At 43.6% G+C, this 20,118-nt stretch overlaps 1 protein-coding gene across 1 annotated transcript in view; it reads right to left on the reverse strand.

Moving 5' to 3' along the window:
• Nucleotides 1–18,821: 18,821 nt before the first annotated feature.
• MANSC1 (MANSC domain containing 1) overlaps nt 18,822–20,118 on the reverse strand; it is a 12,900-nt gene continuing 11,603 nt past the window's right edge. The window contains exon 5 of the mRNA XM_023749833.1: nt 18,822–20,117. Coding sequence (XP_023605601.1) covers nt 19,287–20,117 — 831 coding nt within the window. The 3' untranslated portion in view covers nt 18,822–19,286. The remainder of the gene's footprint in view (nt 20,118) is intronic.

Raw genomic sequence — 20,118 nt, forward strand, 5'->3', positions numbered from 1 at the left:
TTCTCTTTTAAATAAAAAGAAACACAAGGAGAGATTACTTTTCCTGCTTTGAATACAGTTTGCATGAGGATGAGATGCTTGAAGCAAGCTTAGAGCTGTGGCAATGATTACTAGTATATTACTAAGAAGGGCGACATCTGAGGCCAAAGCAAACCCATCGAAGGTGTCAAAGCAGAAAGTTGGAAAGCACCTAGGTCAGTGGTCGGCAAACTGCGGCTCGGCAAACCGTGGTCGTGAGCCACATGCGGCTCTTTGGCCCCTTCAGTGTGTCTCTTCCACAAAATACCGGCTCTTCCACAAAATACCGACTTCTGCGTATGGGCCACGAAGTTTCAATCACACTGTACGTGCGCGCCCGCACGTGATATTTTGTGGAAGAGCCACACTGAAGGGGCCAAAGAGCCACATGTGGCTCGAGAGCTGCAGTTTGCCGACCACGGATTATCAACAGCATCATTTTGTAACTGAATTAACCAACTTCAGAATCATCTATCTTCAGACTTGTTGCTATGTGAAATAATAAACCCCTATTTAGCCCAAACTAGTGCTTATAAAACTTGAATGGGCATACGAGTGACCCGAGAGTCTTGTTAAAGTGCACTGTTCCGACTCAGTAGGCCTGGGATGGAGCCTAGACTCTGCATTTCTATCACACTCCCAAGCGATGCCCCTGTTGTTGATTCAAGGACCACACTTTGTTTGGTGTTTTTTTGTTGTTGTTGTTGGTGGTGGTGCTGGTTGTTTTTTGTTTTTGTGGTGTTTTGTGTGTGTGTGTGTGTGTGTGTGTGTGTGTGTGTTTCTTTATTGATTAAGGTATTACATATGTGTCCTTATTCCCCCATTGTCCCCCCCCCCCACACTCATGCCCTCACCCCCCTGGTGTCTGTGTCCATTAGTTAGGCTTATATGTATGCATACAAGTCCTTTGGTTGACCTCTCCCCCTTGCCCCCACCCTCCCCTACCTTCCCTCTGAGGTTTGACGGTCTGATCGATGCTTCTCTGTCTCTGGATCTGTTTTTGTTCATCAGTTTATGTTGTTTCATTATATTCTACAAATGAGTGAGATTATGTGATATTTATCTTTCTCTGACTGGCTTATTTCACGTAGCATAATGCTCTCCAGTTCCATCCACGCTGTTGCAAATGGTAAGAACTTCTTTTTTTACAGCAGCATAGTATTCCATTGTGTAGATGTATCACAGTTTTTTAATCCACTCATCTGCTGATGGGCACTTAGGCTGTTGCCAAATCTTAGCTATTGTAAATTGTGCCGCTATGAACAAAGGGGTGCATACGTCCTTTCTGATTGGTGCTTCTAGTTTCTTGAGATATAATCCTAGAAGTGGGATCACTGGGCAAGGACCACACTTTGAGTAGCAAGGAGCTAAGCTCATTTGGTCAGGCATTCTGTTACTTGCAGTCTAATGCATCCTGACTGAAAACACACTTCTAGCATCGACATACTACTCGGAGTAACTGCTTACAATGCAATTGAAGTGCTTCTCACAGACTCATTACAAACAACAACAAAAAAGCTTAAAGCCCAATGTTAAAGAAAAATAATATTTTGAAGGCCACGATACCTAGGATATTTTGTACCCTGGGTATATATTAGCTAGAGATAAGTGATTGTTGTTATTATTGCATTTGGGGTGGCCATGAAGGAGGTTGGGGGATAATTTTTTCTTTTTGTTTAGGGTGACTCCTAAAAAAATTTCTCTTCCTGTTTTCATATAGTGAAACCTAATTTCTCCTTGATTCCCCCACCCACCCCCACCCCAAGTGGAGTTAAAAATAGCATGGAGCTATTTATTTCGTGCCAATTTCCCTTAGGATGTCTGCAGATGTTAACAGATACTTCAAAGTCGATAAAGGAACCTCAGATTTTCACATTGAAGTGGGTGGAGAATGGAAGGTCCTTGATCCCTATTAACTCACTTGGTTGGGTATCATTGTTTTCACTGCTAAGAAAAGTCTTCCTAATGAGAATATAAATATTTTTATTTTAACGCAGTTTTAATCTACAGTAAATTCATAGGCATTAACTCATTCACTACCAAAATGCATACTTCTCAGAATTCAGACACACAGGCCACACACAGGCCACGTAACAGGACACATTTGACTTAGGAATGAATTGAACTGGCAGGAAAAGAAAAATTACACCTATTTACAACTGCAGAGAGGATGTCAGGTCATCACAATGCATGCTATAGCCATTCTTGATGATTGATATGAAAGCAGGAAATTCATTTATCGATTCACTAATAATACTAACTGAGCACCTCTTAATAGGAGTAAACACTAAAAAATAGAGCTCAAAATCTGTTACATTTAAGAGAAGTGTAGTATTGTTGAAAACATTATAGACATGTGCATAGGAAAAACTAGTTAATAGTGGACCATAACCACACAAAAGACACACAGTGCCAACTGAGTGGTGGGGACAGTAAGTGCTAGGCGTTCATAGGCACTAGCTCCCTCATCAGTTTGATTTTAGGAAGCAAGGAAGATTCCCTCATAGGAAGTTTTGAGAGGGCTCAGATGATCACAATAAGAAAAGGGGGAAATAGAGGGGAGGATAATATTCCACTCAAGGAAGACCTAAGAGCAAACCATGTCCAGGGACCAGTGAATAGGCTAACCTGACTGGAGAAGAGATTTCAGATGGTGAAAAGTAAGTCTTATTTTAGTAATGTTACCAAATATCTAAGATTTCATTAACAAGTCCCCTGGGAGAAATCGAGGCTGGAAGGTTAGATTGATGAGCATCTAGTAAAGTTGAAAATGCACACACACACACACACACACACACACACATCTTCCAAGAAACAGAATGTTACTCTCACCCTGTGTCATTGAGGAAAGTTTAATAAAACGACTATTTTTAAAACATGGGTAGGGTTTGTGGAAAATGTAAAAAGCAACGAGGGTCACCATGGCAGGGGAACTTGGAGAACTTCATGCTATCCCTGAAAGGATTCAAAGACTGGTCACCAGATTCACAGAACCAAGGAGCAGCAGCCTTAGGGAGAGAGAGGAATGCAGCCAGCCCTCTGAGACCCAGAAGGATATGAGCCAAAAGCATACATGTCCTAATCTCACTCTCCACTCCCCACTCCCACTCCCACCCCTTTCCTCCCACTGGCTTAATCCAATAAGAAGCCAAAGGGAGCCCTGATCGGTTTGGCTCAGTGGATAGAGCGTCGGCCTGTGGACTGAAGGGTCACAGGTTCGATTCCGGTCAAGGGCATGTACCTTGGTTGCGGGCACATCCCTAGTAGGGAGTGTGCAGGAAGCAGCTGATCGATCATCGATGTTTCTAACTCTCTATCCCTCTCCCCTCCTCTCTGTAAAAAAATCAATAAAATATATTTTTTTAAAAAGAAGAAGAAGCCAGAGGGAAAGGAAATTCATTGATGCAGTCCATATAGGTTAGCTTCCCCACCAGAGCAGAATGGAGGAAAGAGTGGATCTTAGGGGCCAATGAAAAATATCTGGCAGATCACATGACCCACACGTCTACTTTCAGGTTTACACCCCAAAGAAACTCTTCCACACGTGTACAAAAGCACAAGCACAAATATTGTCTTGCTGTGTTGTTAGTAGTAACTGTAACTTGGGGGGAAACCTGAATGATTATCAATAAGGGGCTAAACTGAAGTATATTCATTTTTTGGAACACAGTACAGCCATTAAAATGACTGAATTGGATATATATAAGCATGTGTGTGTGTGCTTGCATGTGTGTGTGTTGCAGAGAGATACGTGCAATATAATAGATAACTGTACAAAAAGACTTAAACAGGAAAAGCAATTGTTGTTTGCACATACCTATATGTAGTAGATCTATAGAAACATGAGAAGAATACATGAAGTCAGAGAGAGGAAAATGATGACAATAGTTTCCTCTGGTAAAGGAGGAAAATGGAACGATATTGTGGAAGATGGACAAAGGAGCCTTCAACTATATTCTTTATTTTCAAAAGATCTGAAGCAAATATGAAAGGCTAGTGATAACTGCTATGAAGTGGGGGGAGGCAGAGGAAGGAGATGGAGAATGATGGTGGATAATATTTAAAATTTAGATAGAGTGATTGCAGAAGGTCCTTTTGGGGCGGTAACATGAGAGCAGAGGCAAATGAAGGGAAGGTAAAGCATTGAATACCTGAGGCACTAGTACTCCAGGCCGAGGGAACAGCCAGTGTGAACACTGAGGGCAGCAAGTTTGGCCACTCAAGTGCCAGGCCAATGTGGATGGAGGACAGTGAGGGAGGGAGACAGGAGAGAGCTCAGGGGGTTAGGCAGAGACCAGGCCTGGCAGGGCTTGGAGGCCACTGTAAAGACAGTGGTAAGATTCATGGGGAACAGGAAGAAGGAAAAAAGGGAGGTACCTGAGAAAGGATAGCAAGGACTGCATGAGTGACTGATTTTGGGGGCTGGAATGACGGAAAGAAAGAAAATGTCAAGTATTCAGTTCATTATGATGGGAAGAATGTGATGGTGATTTCCACTGATGGAACTAGGGCATTGTGGAAACTGAAAAAATAAAAATGCAGTTTGGAGAAAGAAATCTAATAAGGTTAAGGGAAAATATCAGGGCACTGTCAGTTATTTTTAGGTTTATGTGAATTTTACAACTTCTTTTCCAGAAGTTCCCAGAAAATGTCTTTTTCGTGTATTTTTCCGATTTCATGGGCCTATGTCAATTCATGGTCCTGGATCAAACACTGAATCGATCTAGGCGTGGCAGAGATGGGAATTATTCCTCAGTTTCTATACTTTCCTTTTCCTTTTAGCTCAAGAAGTGCCACTTCCCCCCAATGTTAGCTGAGAACATGGCCACTCACTAGTTTCTGAGTCCTGTACAGGTCAGTGGGATGGGAGGGCAAAGTGGTGTGTGAAACTTCTCCATCGGCTTCTCAAAGACAAAAAATGGCTAACGGTGAACTCTCTCTTCACAGTTCCTGCTGCCTGGAACGTGGACGTGGAGCTGAGCCAAACTCAACACTGTGAGGACTGTGCCTCAGGAGATGGTGGTGCAGTGACGTGGAAGTGGTCTGTGCTCGCTAATGCAAGTAGAACAGAGTTCCCCGCTGGCCCTGGATCCCTGAGCACTGACTCTCATGAGAGTTAGAGGTGAATTTCCATCTTATTTAAAGCACTATTTGTGGGTTTCTTTGTTACCATTGCTTGGCCTCTACCCAAATTAATACGATAGAAGAATGGGATGAACTGATTGGTTTAATCCAATCAGGACCCACCTCCAAGGGATGGGCGTGGGGTCAGCGGCCCCTGAAGAACATGGGGTTTAGAGGGAAGGTGAACATCTGAATAAAAATCAAGGTGCCCTAACCGGTTTGGCTCAGTGGATAGGGTGTCAGCCTGCGGACTGAAGGGTCCTGGGTTTGATTCTGGTCAAGGGCATGTACCTTGGTTGCGGGCTAGATCCCCAGAAGGGGGTGTGCAGGAGGCAGCTGATCGATGTTTCTGTCTCATCAATGTTTCTAATTCTCTATCCCTCTCCCTTCCTCTCTGTAAAAATCAATAAAATATATATATTTAAAAAATCAAGGTGCTTTTCCTTAAAGAAAAGACAAAGAGGGGACGGACATTGAGCAATCAAAAGCAGAGACTGTCCACTAAACCCTGGAACAGGATCCCTTGTTCGTTCTTCCTCCAAACTGCATTTTTATTTTTTTTGTTTCCACAATACCCTGTTTCCATCTGTGGAAATCACAATCTTCCAATCATAATGAACTGAATACTTGGCATTCTCTTTCTCTCCTTCATCTTTCCAGCCCCCGTACCTAGTCACTCATGAAGTCTGTGCTACTCTTTCTTAGGTAGCTCCTATACTGGTTCCAGGTTCCCCCAGAAGGATAAAAAAACTGCACATACTTAAGTTTCTTATATAAAGCAGCACCATATTTTCACATAACCTATACACACCCTCCCATAAACTTTAAACCATCTCTAGATTACTTATGGTACCTAATACAATATAAATGCTATGTAGATAGTTGTTATATTGTCTGGGGAGTAATGACAAGGAAAAAAATGTGTACATGTTCAGAACAGACACAGCCATCATAGGCCTAGCTACATAGCACATGTCAGCAAGAATGTAATTTTTTAAAAATATATTTTTATTGATTTCAGAGAGGAAGGGAGAGGGAGATAGGAACATCAATGATGAGAGAGAATCTCCGAGCCCACAACCTGGGCATGTGCCCTGGACTGGAACTGAACCTGGGACCCTTCAATCCACAGGCCAATGCTCTATCCATTGAGCCAAACCAGCTAGGGCTAGAATGTAACTTTTAAAAAAAAATTTTTTTTAATCTGCGGTTGGTTGAATCCATGGATGTAAAACAGAACCAGCGGATAACGAGGCTGACTGTATTGTCATTTGGGGCTGGATAATTCTTTGTTGGGGTTGAGGGGGCGTGTCCTGTATGTTGCAGGATGTTAGCAGCATCCTTGGTCTCTACACACTATAGAATCCCCATCATGAAGTAAGAAAACATCCCTTGGAGGCAAAAATCTCCCTGGCTTGAGAACCACTGCTCTAGAAAGAGCCTTGGAGCTACCTTTCCTGACTCTCATTTCTAGTCTTTTTCTCACTCAGCTGGTAGCTTTTCATTTAAAACAAAAAATATGGCGTGCTTGGAAAGAATGACTTTATTCTGTGCACTCACAGGCTAACATCTAAGCTCTCAAGAAAGGCTTACAAAAGCCCCTCATAAAAGACTACCTGCTAGTTTCATGCACAGTCCTATTGCCATGAACCTATTGTTCTAGCAATCTGCATTTCTCACTGTTCCCAAAGTTGCCATGCTCTTTTTTACTCATATGCTGTTGTACACACTATTCTTTCTGCCTGGAGTACTATTCTTTGCTTTTCTTTTAGGGAAACGCCCATATACTTTTTAAGTCAAACATGACTTCTCCTATTTTATTTTATTTTTATTTTTTTAAAAAAACATATTTTATTGATTTTTTACAGAGAGGAAGGGAGAGGGATAGAGAGTTAGAAACATCGATGAGAGAGAAACATCGATCAGCTGCCTCCTGCACACTCCCCACTGGGGATGTGCCTGCAACCAAGGTACATGCCCTTGACCGGAATCAAACCCGGGACCTTGAGTCCGCAGGCCGATGCTCTATCCACTGAGCCAAACCGGTTAGGGCAACTTCTCCTATTTTAAAAAAACAAAAACAAAAACCCTTATATTTATTAGGAAAACTTTGTTTCTCCACACTATTTATTCATACTTCTAAGATCGTCTGTGGCACAATGTGTTGTCATTGTGGATTAGTTATCTTTGAGTCCTCTGTTCCTAACACAATGCCTCACACAGAGAAGTTGCCCAGTCACTGCTTGTGAAATGGATGAGTGAAATGAGGAAAACTGTCACAGTAGTACCTTTAACTTTCACCATAAAAATTGTAGCTTGGCCAGAAATCAATGGCTATTATGAACTCTGACTGGGGTTACAACAGGTGTCTTTGTTGCTGACCTGAAAAGCAGGTGGAAGGCTAACTCCAGGACATGGAATTAAATACTTTGAGCACTGTGCTGGGTAGCCCATGCATCAGTGAGCATGAAGTGTTTAAGCAGTAATTTCCAGCTGCCACTGCTGCCAGGGAGATATTGAATGATATTCCACAGAAAGTATCATGTTATAGTTTGTTATACACGAACCTCTGTGAGGGTCCAGTGCCCTTTGGATCCCAGTATGTGGGCTCAGTCTTTTCAGACAAACTCATTTGTCTATTACCTATAAAGTCTTGATTTAAGTAATTTTAAAAACGTGTCTTAGAGATAATGGTCCATCTAGTATCTGGACCTTATGTGTCCTACATGAGTACAAGAATTAAAATTCTGGCATCCAGATAGCACAAAAATTAGCAGAGTATGTCCTTTCATAGAATTACAAGGCTTGTTTCCTTCATCTCATTGGGCCACATGTCTCTCTCCTCTTAGAGGAGTCTTATCAGAATATGCCCACTGCACCCTGGAAACAGCCTCCAAACTGCCTTAGCTGCTTCTCATCACTAGTTTTCTCCTCACAAGACCAGTAGAATAACCTTTCTGTTAACACAGATGTGTCATGCTTGGAAACTGTAGAATCTTTTTAAGTTTAATAAAAATGTCACAAATGATCCACCACCTCTGGTGGATTTTTTCAATCTAAAAATCTTAATTGTGTATTCGCTTTACTGCACAAATATCCACATTATAACATGGATCTACCAGATGGAAGTTCAAGAGCTAGAAAGCTGGAGAATGCGCAGGGGGAAAGAGTCCCTGGAGCTGGTGAGGGATAGGAGCTCTCCGCTTGCTGCCCTGCTGCATCGGATCTCAACCCTGTCTGCACACTGGGACCACCTGGGGAACTTTTAAAAGTATAAAGTTGTACATCTGAAACTTGTATAGTGGTATTAACCAATGTTACCCTGACACATCTAATTTTTTAAAAGAAATTAATAGCCCTAGCTGATTTGGCTCAATGAATAGAGTATCAGCCTGCAGACTGAAGGGTACTGGGTTCAATTTTGATCCAGGGCACATGCCTGGGTTGCTGGCTTGATCCCCAGTGTGGAGCGTGCAGCAGGCAGCCAATTAATGATTCTCTCTCATCATTGATGTTTCTCTCTCTCTCTCTCTCTCTCTCTCCCTTTCTCTCTGAAATCAATAAAAATGTATTTTTTTTAAAAAAAAGAGAAAAGAATAGAAAAAAGAGGATGGATAAATACTTTTTTTTAAAAAAAATACTGATACCCTGGCTCCAACTAAATCAGAATCTTCAGGGATGGTCAGTACAGCCACTGCTTAAATATCCAATAATACATCTGGAGTCTGACAAGTCTTCTGATTCAGAAGCAGTGCCCACCCCATGTGAGGGAAGCATAGCACTATGAGAGTTCTATCCTGAGTACATTGTTCACCCCTGCCAATCCCTGGTGCCCGCTAAAAAAATAGGGTACTGTTATGAGAAGAGGCAGGAGGGATTCTGGGCAGAGGAAAAGTGAAAAATAATTACTATAGTTGGTATAACTGTGCCTAGGGCTTGAAGTTCATACACTGGGCCTAAACAGCAATTACTAGCTGCCTACATCTTATTTTAGTCCAGGACCTGGGTGGAGTTGAGCTTAAACCTATAAGTAAACAAGTCTGGGACCCAGGACCCAATACAGATAGCAGCGAAAGGTGTGGGCATGTTCTCCTAGATTTGAGCAAAGGGCATAAAAATCAGGAAGGAAATTCCCTTCTTTTTTCCCAAAGGGTACTACCTTATCACATTGAAAATTTGAAGGTAAATATTTAAAATCCTCCTGTATGTTTCCAATGTGTTATGGAATGTAGAGCCAATTGGATTAAGATGTGATTCATAATCTGTCTGTGTAATTGCTTCTTAATAATAAAATGTAGGATGTTTGTTGATGTTATGATTTAAGGCTTAAGAGAAGAAAGTGACCTCTCCTTTGGCTCCCTCCTCCTGCAGAGACAAAGCGATGAAAGCAGTGATGCCTCATTTTACAGGCTGGGTATGCAGGTGTGGTGCAGGGAGGGCGGTGCTGTCCCAGATGAGAAAGCCTTGCCCGAAGGCCAAACAACCAGAATGTCCCTATGAGTCCCCCTTGCCCTACGCGCCTGCAGGTCCGGAGGGAATGTGTGCCCAGGTCCTTACTGAAGAATTTCTAGGCTTGGTCCATTGGACAAAATGTCCCTGAGGAACATATAAATTCTTCCCTCTCTGCATCCCCCTCCCTATTTCCTGAGTGGAGAAAGCAGTAACAACAATAACACTAAATAGTGACTTCGATTTATTTCTAGTAGTGGGCTCTGTACTGAGTATTTCATCTGCCATATTTTATTGAATTCCCATCATAACCCTGTGAGGTAGAAATGAGCATCAAGTCATTTGGCTGAACTGAGTATGTGTGAGCTAGGTTATCAGGTGTGTCTCTGAAAACCGGGTTTTCCCACTTTTCCACGACCCCTTGAGTTGAAGGACTGTCTTATGCTCTAGTTCCTAACTGCCTCAGATCACCCACAATTCCAGAATTCAGGATTGGTGCCTGGGGCCCTTCTGCTGAGTCTCCCTGTTGCCCACAGTCTCTTTGGCCCCTTCTAATCAGCTGCCAGTTGCTTGCCCCACTCCAGCTTGAGCTGACCCTCAGGATCTACTGTGACTTGGCTTATAGGGGTGAGAGTCCATCTGCCTTTCCCCCTGTTAGGTTAGGTGGCTCAGGAGGCGGCGTAGAAAATAAAGAGAGTTGATCAGAAAAGAAAGGAAGGAGAGGTTTTATTCTGCGTCCCGGGCGACCCACGAACCCAAAGACAGGGCACGTGGATCCACACCAACAGGGAGGGGGGCACTTTTTTTATACAGCTGTTCAGTGAGGGCGGGGGAGCATGAGCTGTGGGAGTTCCCGCCGCGGGGGTCGTCACGGTTTCCAGGTGTCGTCATCTGTCTGGTAGCTGACCTGTTAGGAATTCCAGGGCGGGACCAGTATCTGCGTCGCCATTTACCTGGTGCACTGGCCTGTTATGGATTCTAGGAAGGGCCCAGTATCTACGTCACCATCTGCCTGGTGCACTGGCCTGTTATGGATTTCAGGAAGGGCCCAGTATCTACGTCACCATCTGCCTGTGACTTGGCTTATAGGGGTGAGAGTCCATCTGCCTTTCCCCTGTAGGCTTATCTTTTGGTCTTGGCACATTCACCAAGTCTTATGTCCTTAGCCCTGTACCTGTGTCCAGGCCAATGAGTTCTGCCTATTCTCACAGGTATGCCTGATTTCTGGCCTATCTTGGTTGTAGTCTGGGCTCTGTGTTTACGAAGGAGAGGACTTTTCAGACTCATAACTGGATATTTAAGCAGTGGGTATACACGTTTTCACACTTACACGTGCTGTAGCAAATGCTCCTTCTAAAAAAAATAAAGTAAACATTTTCAAAACTCCAGTTCTCTAGGTGGAAATTCAAAGGCTATGCCACTGTCTTCCTTTCCACCCTGCTAACATGCCTTCCAAAATACCTGCCTGACCGGGTTCTCTTACAAACATTAAGCCCCTTATCCTCAAAAACAAAGGACGAGCCAGGCTAGACAGATAGGAATTCTCAGCCTATTCATGAGGGAGCTGAAATGGGGGTGGAGGAGTGGCGGTGGGGGAGGGGTGTGTGTGTCCTGATGGCTAGGCCAGTGGTAGGTCCATTGATTTTGGAGAGTAAAAATGGTTGGTTCAGCAATCTGTCTTCCAAATTTGCTGCTTCTAAAAGTGACTCAAAGATACACAATGTACAAGCTACTCCCGAGGCTACTTAGGCAGGACCCCTCCCAACTTTTATTTTTCAATCCTATATAATAAACGGCTAATACACAAATTGTCCCCTTGGGAATTCGACCAATGGGGAGTTCGACCACTCGCTATGACGTGCTCTGACCACCACCACCAGGGGGCAGGGTGGAACGAAGGACGGCCCCGGCCGGCAGCCGGAAGGCCCCGATCGGCTCTGATCACCAGCCAGGCCTGGGTACCCTACCCATGCATGAATTTCGTGCACCGGGCCTCTAGTGAGAGAATAAAAACCCAAGCAGACAATGGCCAGCCCACATATGACAGAGGAACTCTGACCCAGAGCCTCTGCCGCCATCAGCTGAAGAAGTCTAACCACTTGGCTTCCAACTCAGGATCTCTGTCCCCTTTCTGTCCAGGACTAACCTGAGAAAACCAAATATACTCCTCAAATCAACCACATAAGATGCCAGCTTCTAGGTAACCCATCTCCACCTTCCCCGGGCCAGCAACCTCCAATCAGGGCATACCTCCAACACCCACCCCTCCATCCCTACCCCTAGAAAGCTTCCCCACTCCTCTGCTTGGCTTGAGTCCCTGCCCAATGCAAGTGATGGTGGCTGACTCCCTTACTAAAGCAAGCCCGGAATGAATAGCCTCTGTGCTCCTTTGGCTCGTCTCCGTTTATTTCCACACCACTGAGTGAATGATGAAGGGCGCCATAGAGCCAAGTTACGAAAAAAGCACCAGTTACTGAACATTTGTCAAGTGCTTTACAATCACTTTAGTATGCCTTGTAAACACCTTGTGAAATACCGACATCCCCATTTTAGAGCTGAAAAAATTGAGAAGGAGATTAAGTGATTTGCCCAGAGCTGGGATCTGAACATAAGCCCCCTGTGTTTGAGGTCTGTTGTTTATCCACCCAGCTCGGCTACACTTTGGAACCATTACCATTTTAAAGCATTTTACTCTGGGTTGAGTGAATATTAAGGAGTCGGTCCCATTTCAGTCTGGCAGGCGCTAAAGTATTGTTTTTAGTTTGTTTTTCTTAAGTTTTGGTAGACGACATATGGGCTCCATTAGCTTCACTATGTAGCGCAATTTCGAGGATGGTTTCTTTTCCAAAATATTTTCACCGTCATTTAACATTTTAAAGTTCAGCACACACCATCCACCCCTGATACTTGTTTTTCTCAGAATGTGCCCTTTTCCTCTCCACTGCAGAGGGGAGGAGGGAGGTCAGAAATCCAGCCCAGAGGTATGTTGGGTTTTTGTGGCTGGGTGGGGTGGGGGAGGGCGAATGTCACCAGTGCTCATGCTGGACAAAGTCCTCCCGATGCAAGAGATTCCCTTCTTCTAAAAGATAAGAAGCCGAGCCTTAGATGGCTCGTGAGTGGACTGAAGGGGATGGGAAGAAAAAAGGAGATAGGCAGAACCTGACTTGAGTATGAGAATGGCTGCCTGGGAGGCAGGGCCAGGTGGGAGAGAATGATTCTTTCTAGCTCCTTACTGTCTGCAAAACTGCAGCTGTCCTGGTTCCTGTCTACCTTGGGGCATCCGAAAAGAAGGCTGTGTGACAGTAGCCTTTGTGCCACTGTCCCTGATCAACCCAGCGTGAAACACCCTAGTGCAGTGGTCGGCAAACCGCGGCTCTCAAGCCACATGCGGCTCTTTGGCCCCTTGAGTGTGGCTCTTCCACAAAATACCACGTGCGATTGAAACTTTGTGGCCCATACGCAGAAGTCGGTTTTTGGCCTGGGCGAGTCTATTTTGAAAAAGTGGCGTTAGAAGAAGTGGGGGTACGTTCGCTGAGGTCGACCCCTCAGATTGGGGACGTTTTTAGCAAAGGCCAGCTTAGGAGTACTCTAATTAATAACAATGTACCTACCTATATAGTTTAAGTTTAAAAAATTTGGCTCTCAAAAGAAATTTCAATCGTTGTACTGTTGGTATTTGGCTCTGTTGACTAACGAGTTTGCCGACCACTGCCCTAGTGGTTTGTTAGGGGACACTGGCTAAGGCTGGTAAATTTAGCTCCATGTATGGGTTCATGAAATATGAAGCAATAACATCCATTTGCTGGCTAATGGTTCATCTGCCCGGTCCCCTCTCATTTACTTACTCCCCCGCACTCATTCACTTAAGAGTTTTTGCATCAGCTCCAAATTCTATTTTTTCTATATTATCTTTTCAGATTTTGTTGTTTTGGATTTTTTTTTTAAGCTTATCATGAGCCCAGCTGGCATGGCTCAGTGGTTGAGCATCGATCTATTAACCAGGAGGTCACAGTTCAATTCCCAGAAGGGGCACAGGCCTGGATGGGGAGTTTCATCCCGAGTGTGGGGCCTGCAGGAGGCAGCCAATCAATGGTTCTCTCTCGTCATTGATGTTTCTCTCCTCTCTCTCTTTCTCTCTCTCTCTCTCTCTCTCTCTCTCTCTCTCCCCTCCTCCTCTCTGAAATCAATAAAAAAATATATATTTTAAAAAGCTTATCATGCATATGCCTGTAAAAAAGGCCTGCAAATGTATGTAACTGGGTATGTGTTGTCAGAGCTGGTAAGGGTTTCCTTTTTTCCTCTGAGGGTGTGAGTGAGTGGCTTTCGGTGACTGTGAGAAAAAGCGACATCTCTGAGGAGAAGGTACCTCAAAAGCAGAGCGTGGCCATTCTTGTGTCTCCCCATTTCCCATTGAAGCCAAGCCTCTGAAGGCAGAGGGGATGCTGGAGGGAAGCACAGGCCTCAGGGCCTGAGGAGTTGAGGGTGGTGTTGGGAAGAGAGAGGGGAAGAAGAACAGGAGGAATGAGGGGTCCCATACGTAGGCCAGACCTATGAAGGGCCCACCACTCCTACCTTTTATAGTTCTTGTCTGGCTGCATTTGGGCTTCCATTCATCCCATGAAAGAGGGGCCAGAAACCTTAGAGTTTAGCCCCCTATAAGATGTTAAAACTAACAGATGTTTACTGCTCACCTATTGAATGCAAAGGCCGGCGGGAGCTGTCACAGCAGTAAAAGCAAAGATGGAGAGGCAGGGACGAGGTTGGGCGAGTCTTCAATTCTCTGAGCTGTATCTTACCCTTCCTGCACAGTAGCCACAGGTGGCAAACAATAACTGACACCAGCCAATCCAAGGAAATACAAGATGAAGTTCTACTCTTCCAGGCACTTCCAATATTGCTGAGGAGACAAATTATCCACATGAAAAACTGCAAGCGAGTGTAAAGTTGCATAGGTAATTCTGTTGGTCCTTGATAAGGACAGTATTTGCATGTAATTATTAAAACAGAATTCAATAAGTCTCATGTCCTCATTTTCTATTATTTAAATGTAAATGGATGTTTCTCATCAAAAGAAGATGAAAAACAAATGTTTACTAAAGACATTATAAATTAGGTTATATACAATGAGATTGAAAATCAAAATTGGACACATACCTACACCCACACAATGTCTGGGTGTGTGTTGCTAGGTGCATTATTTCCACGTCTCTGCTCATGGCAGTACAGTGTGGCGGAAAGAATATTGAATCAAAAGGCTGGAGCTGTAGGTTTTAGTTTTGACTCCTTTGCTGACTAACATCATAATTTAGGGACACACAACTTAGAATCTGAGCCTTACATCGGCTATAAGAGTGCTCTAAAAGTTACCTTAAAATTAATCAAAAATAGGGGGTCATCTGCAATACTCTCAACAATAAAAATAGATTTAAAAAATAAACAAAAAATATGAGAACACAGGCAAAAACATTCTGTCAGCTCACCCTCTCTATAGGCTAAGTAAATTGTGCTCTAAGGAAAGAAATAAACAAAATCAAATATCAGTACTTATCTACCGGTTCCTCAGCACATGGTCTTAGTTAAGTGTATATACTTTATCACTGTGCACTTGGATTGTATCCTATTTTCTTAAAAAATGCATACAAGTGGGGGTTTTAACTGGATTTTCTCTGCATGATATAGAAGCTGTTGCATGTACAGCCGATCACATTACTGCTCATTGCTGAAAGGAATGAACTTCACCAAACAGGTTTTAAAATTCACTTGTGATCATTTATGGAGTGTCTACTATGTGCCAGGCACACTATTAAGTATGGGAGAATCAGAGAAATATTGCTCTCTAATATATCCCAGTCTAGCGGTGTAACATATAAACTGATATGTTAGAAGATACCATGGAAGTGTCTTGTTGGTGGTGCAAATCAAGAGCCATGCCAGAAATCCGGGAGGATTATACATCTCCAGGGAGACTCTGGGAAGACAGTGGTGGAGGTGATGTTTGAGCTGAGTCTTGAAAGGTGAGTGGAAGTTGGCCAGGTGAACGAGGGGAAGGGCATTTATAAGCAGAGGGAATGGCATGGCTCGTGAAGGCGCCTGGCACATTTGAAAAACAGAGAACAGGGGTGTAGAACTACAGCCCCAGGGCCTAGATTGAACCTGCAACCAAGGTATGTGCCCTTGGCTGGGAATCAAAACCAAGACCCTTTCGTCCACAGGCTGGCGCTCTAACCACTGAGAAAACTGGTCAGGGAGAAAAGCATTTTTTTAAAATATATTTTTTATTGATTTTTTTACAGAGAGGAAGGGAGAGAGATAGAGAGTTAGAAACATCAATGAGAGAGAAACATCGATCAGCTGCCTCCTGCACATCTCCTACTGGGGATGTGCCGGCAACCCAGGTACGGTCAGGATGGGTTCTCTATTTTGGTGTACCTCCAACTAATGAGTGGCCATTGACTTTGGCACAGGTGGTCAGTGACCAAACAAGAAGACAGGATGTCAGCAAATGAAAAAGTACAGGAAGCCCATCCCAGAATGATACCACTGATCCCTTAATTTTCATGCTTTGGTTCAAGGTATCATTCAATTCAACAAAATTTCAAAGCTGTTGTCTAGAATATGTCTGATCTACTGCAAACCTCTCTCTTTTTTTTTTTTTTTTGGCTATTCTGTTATCATTCCAGTTATAAGAATGCAAAGAATGAGAACTCTGGAGTCAGATTATCTGGGCAAATGACCTCAAACTTAAGTCACTTAACCTCTCTGTGCCTCAGTTTACTAATCTGCAAAATAAGCATAAAAATTCTTGCCCAGCCGGTGTGGCTCAGTGGTTGAGCATCGACCCATACACAGAGAAGTTACCAGTTCGATTCCTGGTCAGGGCACATGCCCAGGTTGCAGGCTCAATCCCCAGTGGGGGCCATGCAGGAGGCAGCTGATCAGTGATTCTCTCTCATCATTGATGTTTCTCTCTCCCTTTCCCTCTCCCCTCCTCTCTAAAATCAATAAAAAACATATTTTTAAGAAATTCTTCATGAGGTTGTTGTAGGAATGAGTTTGCATATGCAAAAGTGTGCCTGGCACATAGTATATGTTTGCTTCACTATCAATGATAGTTGCATGCAGTAGCTCCAAGTTATCAAGTCCTTACAGTGACCCCTGGAAATACATCCTGCATATCAGATATTTACGTTACGAATCATAACAGTAGCAACATTACAGTTAAGAAGTAGCAACGAAAATAATTTTATGGTTGGGGGTCACCACAACATGAGGAACTGTAGTAAAGGGTCGCGGCATTAGGAAGGTTGAGAACCACCTGACCAGCATTCCAAGCAGGAAATAAGGAGTTGGCGGCAAAAGGGGCTTTCTTACTTGTGTGACCCTCACTTATCAAGGAGGATAATCTTTCCTAGAAGCCTCCAGTAGGTTTCCTTTAAGCTAGAAATGGGTCACAGGTCCATCCCTAACTGTAAGAGGGGCTGGGAAGGAATCTGACACTTCCAACAGATCACAAATAAGGCAAAAGTGGAGCTGGGGGTGGCTGTTGTGTGGATAAACTGTAGTGCCCACCACAACCTGGGAACCAAAGAGTTTCAAGGATGCCTCACTCAGGCAAGGATCACTGGGAAACAAGAATGTATTCATCCAGGGGGAATGAGCGGTGGGCTGTGTTCTTCAGGGGTCATTCTCTTTTTTAAGAATCGCCTTTTAACCCAGGTGACTATCTTCCATTAACAATGAAGAGAGAATATTTTCTGAGCAGGAGGAACCATTGTAGTGTACTCACCTGTACTAGGCTGTCACCTTCCCTTTTCACAAGCCAAAGGAGAGAGCTCATAGTTCAGAGCACCTTGTCTACAAGTTCGGCTAAGGCTTAGCCGCTAAGCTAATCACTGTTACAGTTTCTTTAAAAGAAAACAAATGCAGGCTTCTTTCCCCTCGGATGTCCCCTTGCAGCAGTCTCATCCACTGTGTGAGGAGAGCTAGTCCACCTCTTAGAAGCAGGTCCTCAATCCAACGGTTCCCCTACCATCTACATCCGTCCCCAGTCACTGCCAGAGTTTGGCCCCATAGCATTTCTCATCTGGACTACAGCTAGGGCCTCAGGGCTGGGCTCCCCATCAAGTTTCCATCTCGAAGAAGACGGTACGCAGCAAGGAGATGGAGAGGTCCAAGAGAAGCAGGAGAAAGCTCTTAAAAACACCCACAGAAAAGCCTTATTTCCACGATTTAGTTCCATCAAAAAGGAGGGGGGGGGAATTTAAAAATTCTGCGGCTCTTAGTTACTAATCTGATTCTGGCCTACAGGTGGCTGTTCAATAAATGCTTGTTAAATTAAATTGATTCAAGGTGTTATTTATTCAACCTACTTAAAGCTTATGTAAACCCCTTGGAGATTTGTGTCAAACTGTTAAGTTGGAAAATATGTGAAAAATACTATTTTCAGTAGACTAGCTTTCCTCTTAATGAGCTTTATGAGCTTAGTATAAGCCAGCGGGGAGGAGGGGGAGGATAGGGTTCCAGGAGAGGGGACTGGAAGGAAGAGATGAGGAAAGAGAAAAAAGCCTGTTTCTATCATTTCCTACGTTTGCCTTCCTTGCTATACTTATTAACCACCTACTGCCCTCTAGTGTCCACTGTGTAAAGTTCTCACCTGAATTCCATTTTATCACCAGGAAGGGACCAAACCTCTGCTTTTGCAGATGTCAAACTGACCTAGGTGGCCTCCTGGCTTCTTAGCGACCCACTGTAACTTGTCTGGCAAACTCTGTATATTAAAAGCATTTCTCAGACATTTCAATAACTAATCAATGAAAGTTAAACACACTCATCCTCGAATAAAAATTGTAAGTGCTATCTATTATTTCCAATGTTACTACAAATAAAGCCAAAAAATGAGTGTTGGTCAAGTTTAGATAAGGACTTATAAAGAATATGGTTAAGTTCTAAATTTAAGAAAATGCCTATATTATTATTATTATTATTATTATATTTAAAAGTTAATTAAAATAGATCCAAAGTAGATTTGGGCATCAGAACTGACTTATCATTGTCTCCATGTAGCCTAATATTTTGCTGGAATTCTCCCAAAGGAACCTCTTTGCTCATTGATGAGAAAAGGGGGAGGGGAATTTTCATTTTAATTTAGAACACATATTTTCATCATTTAATCATTTACTGGTGGGAATAAATGGAAAGTTATCCAGCTGGGCATATGACTTACAAGAACATTACTGAGTAACAAAAGATTTATTCAAATATTTCATTGGAGGGAAATACATCTGGAATAAGTTTCATTGGTATACATATAAAAAGAAAGTAAATCCATTAGCATTAATATCATAAGTAGATGACTTTATCTGGAATTAAAAATATTAAATTGGAGCCTAGAAGTCCTAACCATTTTCTCCCCCCTTCCCTCAAAAACAAACAAAAAAAAATAGTCATTTTTCAAATTTATATGGCAATTATACATTATTCCTTTAGGTAAAGCTTTGTTTTCAGCTAATATTTTAGAGACAGATCACTCCAATCACCTAATTTGCTTTCTTTCCCCCCTTAAAAAAGAAAGTGGTAGGTGGCTCTTGACCTCCTTTAAAATACCTTCAAAAATCCTAAGATCAGCGAGTTAGTAGAAACTCATTGCATTTGGGCTACTAGGAACCACATGAATTAAGAGACATGTAGTTTTGTTCTTAGATGTCAACATAGATCCCATTGATCAAATAATCAAGTCTCGAGTAACGTTTCCTACGGAGGGATTCCAAGAGCATTCTGCCCAAGAGGACAAGGCCTATTGTGAGGAACAGAACGCCAAAGAGCAGGGTCCCAATGAGGAGCCACTTTTCGTATGGGAGGCCGGGCTGACTTTCTGAAACACCGCGCTGGGAGGAGCCGCCTAAACTGGTCTTTTCATTTTCCTGGGGAGCCGTTTTCTTCATAGCGGGAGAACCCGCATTTGGCAAAAGACCTGCAGCAGGGTTAGGGGCCTGCTCTGTGGTCACAGTTAGGTTGGAAATTTCTCTAAAGGGCACCGTTTCTGGTGGGCCTTTCAAGTCTGTAGGTGCCTGAAAGATGGTGGTTGGAACTGCTGTGGTAGTCATGTGAGCTTCAGGTGTAACCACTGCACGTGTCAAAATGGTAGAGATGACGGCGGGAGGCTGAGACGCGACTGTCGCTGCAGGCGGAGCCGTGGTGGCCGCCTGTGGTTGGGAAGACACAGACGGTATGGCTGGAGCACGGCTGGGGAAGAGAGACCGGGGCTCTGGAGAGGCGGAGACGGTATGTAGAGCAGCAGCAGCTACTGTAGTGGGGACTGTCGTCACATTTTCAGGCAGCAGATGACCTATTCTTTGTCCTGAAGAAAACTGGGGACTCTGAGAATGCCCTTTTTCTTGATAAACAGGGGACGGTGTACTCACTGGACCAATCTTGAGTAGTTTCTCCACGTGATCTGAGGCTCCGAGCTTCTGAGAAAATGTATCTCTCCATAAGGTACCTGTGGGCTTTGAATAACCTGTTGGATGA

Source organism: Myotis lucifugus, unplaced genomic scaffold, assembly GCF_000147115.1.
Source record: "Myotis lucifugus unplaced genomic scaffold, Myoluc2.0 scaffold_10, whole genome shotgun sequence".
Taxonomy (NCBI): domain Eukaryota; kingdom Metazoa; phylum Chordata; class Mammalia; order Chiroptera; family Vespertilionidae; genus Myotis; species Myotis lucifugus.